Raw genomic sequence first — 2,915 nt, forward strand, 5'->3', positions numbered from 1 at the left:
GGGCGGCCGAGCGGCCAGGCACTGCCCCGCGCCGCGATCCGGGTGTGCACGCGCAGCCCGCCGGAGCCCAGCCTGCCGTAGCCCAGCCCGGTGCCCAGCCCGCCACTGCGCCGCCGGCTCCACGCTCCGCGTCCACAGAGCCAGTCCGCGCTGGCGAGCAGCAGGATGTTAGCGGCGCCGCGCCCCGGGCGCTGAGACCGAGCCCGCGAGACAGTGGCATTCCTTTCTTTTAGGGCTTTTTGGCTGTTGGCTACACTGATGTGACGACCCCCACCCCCCCATTTTTTTTTTTTTTTTTGGAACGATGGGGATCATTTTGGCGTATGTTGGATTTGTTTTCTTTTCCGTTTTATATGTACAGCAAGGGCTTTCTTCTCAAGGTAAGTCTGTGCTCACTGGCAAATATACATTTGCTTGCGCTGTGTGTGTTTGTGTGCCTTCTCTGTGTTCAAAGAATGGCCAGGCAGATGTGGTGAGGTTCTTAGCAAGTAACAGAGGAATAGTGTTCTGTTTGGCATTTTTCTTTAAAGTTTATTAAATAGTAGCCCTGCTAGATTTGAGAGCAGATCTAGTTGGTGCCCGACAACGAGGTGGGTTCCTTGGTGAGCACAAACACAGGGTTATAAGTGTGTGTGTGTGTTTCCCTTCTATCTGTGTGCATGCACAGGGTGACCACTCGTGCATACATAATCATCGCAAGCAGAGCTGGGGATTGGGGACTCTCCATGGCCAGCTCTCCTCCTCGTTGTAGGCAGTATGAGCTTATAGTTTCCTTTTTCTGGGTCCGTGTGACTTCGTTTGCCTGTGTGTTTATCAAAGGACAGACTCCTCTGAGGACCCATAAAAAGGTACAACTTGCATTACAAGCAGCAGCAGCAGCAGTAGCCTGCTAAATCCAGTTGTTAGGACTTCGCAGGCTGCAGTGATCATTTCAGCACCATGAACAGATCACACCTCTGCTGTCAGAGGACTGCATCGCTTCTGCAAACAGAAATGCCACACTCTTCCTTCCAGCTTGAACGGAAGAATCCTTTTCAGATCAGAATGTCTTCTTAACATCTCCCATTTCCTCTAAGTATAAATACAGTTCAATTTCAATAGAGATCATGCTGGGATTTTATAAAAAAAAAAATTTTGGAAAGAGACACTGATGGTGCCTCACATTGAAAAGTGGGGGCAAAGTGCATCCACCCTGAATCGGCCCTGCAGCCCCCTCAGCCCTCCTCCCCATGAGTTCGCATTGTAGCTGTGCACTTCCTTCAGCCACAAATCTCTCCAGGACTTTTAGGGAATCATCAGCTCTTTGCAAAATATTTCTTAGACAAGATAAGAACAACCATCAAAGCATTCCATGTTGGAGAAGTGCCTTTGGGAGAGAGGAAACATATTTTTGTGAGTTTCACCATGACTCCATGAATCTTGCAAACTAGCAGTGTCAAGATTGGTAATGAAAAGGCTGGGAAAAAATGTCTCTAGTGACTTCAGAACAATCTTTAACCTGAACCAAGCCCAGGTGTGTGATTCTTACATCCCACGATGTATGACAGTTTACAATACAGTTGCTTGATGAAGGTTAATTTGGAAAGAAATATCCACAGCTTAGAAAGTGTGCAACTTGTTTCACTGCTGTAGGCTTTGAATCACAATTGCTAATAAGTGTCATCATATATCAGGAATGCATATTTTGACAGATAATCATGATCCCTTCTCTATTAACATGAAACGTCCAGTTAGTCACAGATTGTTTAGAAACTTGGAGGCAGGAGGCTCTCCTCTTGTATCAGCTTGACAGATTTGTCAAATATACTTAAATATAAATATAAGTAAAATATACTTCACTGAAACCCTCAGTAAGTTTTGGGGAATACTGCAGTTTGGCAAAGGGTATTTGTATCTAACTGTGGGCATCTTGGCTAACAGAGGGGAGTTATTGGCAAGCTTGTTAACCTTTCTATTATCTGGACTTGATCAAAAACAAAATGATTTAGGCACCATACCAAAAATAAGACAAGAAAGAGGCAAAGGAAAGGGGGTTGGGGAGCCTCTGGGATGTCACAGAGGGCTTTTTGTTGCGGTTTTTATTTATTTATTTTTAAGTCGAAGGAAAATGTAGTGAGCTCTCAAGAGACGCTGTCAAGAGTGGTGTGTATATTCCAAAAGGGTGCGTTTCTGTTTTGCAGCAAAATTTACCGAGTTTCCACGGAACGTGACGGCAACCGAGGGGCAGAATGTGGAGATGTCCTGCGCTTTCCAGAGCGGCTCCTCCTCGGTGTACCTGGAGATCCAGTGGTGGTTCCTGCGGGGGCCGGAGGACCTGGACCCCGGGGCTGAAGTGGCCGGGGCACAGGTAGCGGAGTCCCGTCGCCTTCGCGTCCGTCCCACCCACTGACTTAGACCTCTGAGTGTCCAGTCGGGGGATCGGGCCCAAGATGATGCCTGGGCGCCCATGGAGAGCCCCCTGGCTCTCTCGGCAAGGAGGACGCCCAGGGATGCCAGGGGGTGAGCCACGTGCCCTGGTGACACCACGTTAAAACCAAGGGAAGGCATGTTGTCCAGTCTTTCCCGGTTAAAGACTGGGAATAATCTCCTCCTTTTCGTACGGGTCATTGTGAGCTGTCCGTGATGGCACTGCCGTGTTGATACGTCTCCGGACACTCAATGTCCCTTTCGGGACGGTGGTATGAGGACAGGAATTATGTCGGTGTTTCCATCACCCCGGCCCTCCACCCGCGTCGGTTTCTCTCACCTCCGCCGTAATCAGAGGGGGGGAGAGGGGAGAGAGAGAGAGAGAGGAGGGGAAGTGGAGGGGGAGAGAGGGAGGTGGGGGGAGACGGAGGACGGGGAGAGAGGGAGGAAAGGGTGACAGGGGAGAAGGGGATGGGGACTGAAGGAGGGACCCGAGGCGACCCAAGTGG

General features: G+C 49.8%; 1 protein-coding gene across 1 annotated transcript in view; it reads left to right on the forward strand.

The window, feature by feature from the left end:
* The first annotated feature begins 304 nt into the window (after positions 1–304).
* Positions 305–2,915, forward strand: part of VSTM2A (V-set and transmembrane domain containing 2A) — a 21,727-nt gene continuing 19,116 nt past the window's right edge. Inside the window, exons 1-2 of the mRNA XM_024764385.1 lie at positions 305–380; positions 2,181–2,375. Of these exons, the coding sequence (XP_024620153.1) occupies positions 305–380; positions 2,181–2,375 (271 nt within the window). The remainder of the gene's footprint in view (positions 381–2,180; positions 2,376–2,915) is intronic.

Source organism: Neophocaena asiaeorientalis, unplaced genomic scaffold (assembly GCF_003031525.2).
Source record: "Neophocaena asiaeorientalis asiaeorientalis breed wild unplaced genomic scaffold, Neophocaena_asiaeorientalis_V1.1 scaffold191, whole genome shotgun sequence".
NCBI lineage: Eukaryota > Metazoa > Chordata > Mammalia > Artiodactyla > Phocoenidae > Neophocaena > Neophocaena asiaeorientalis.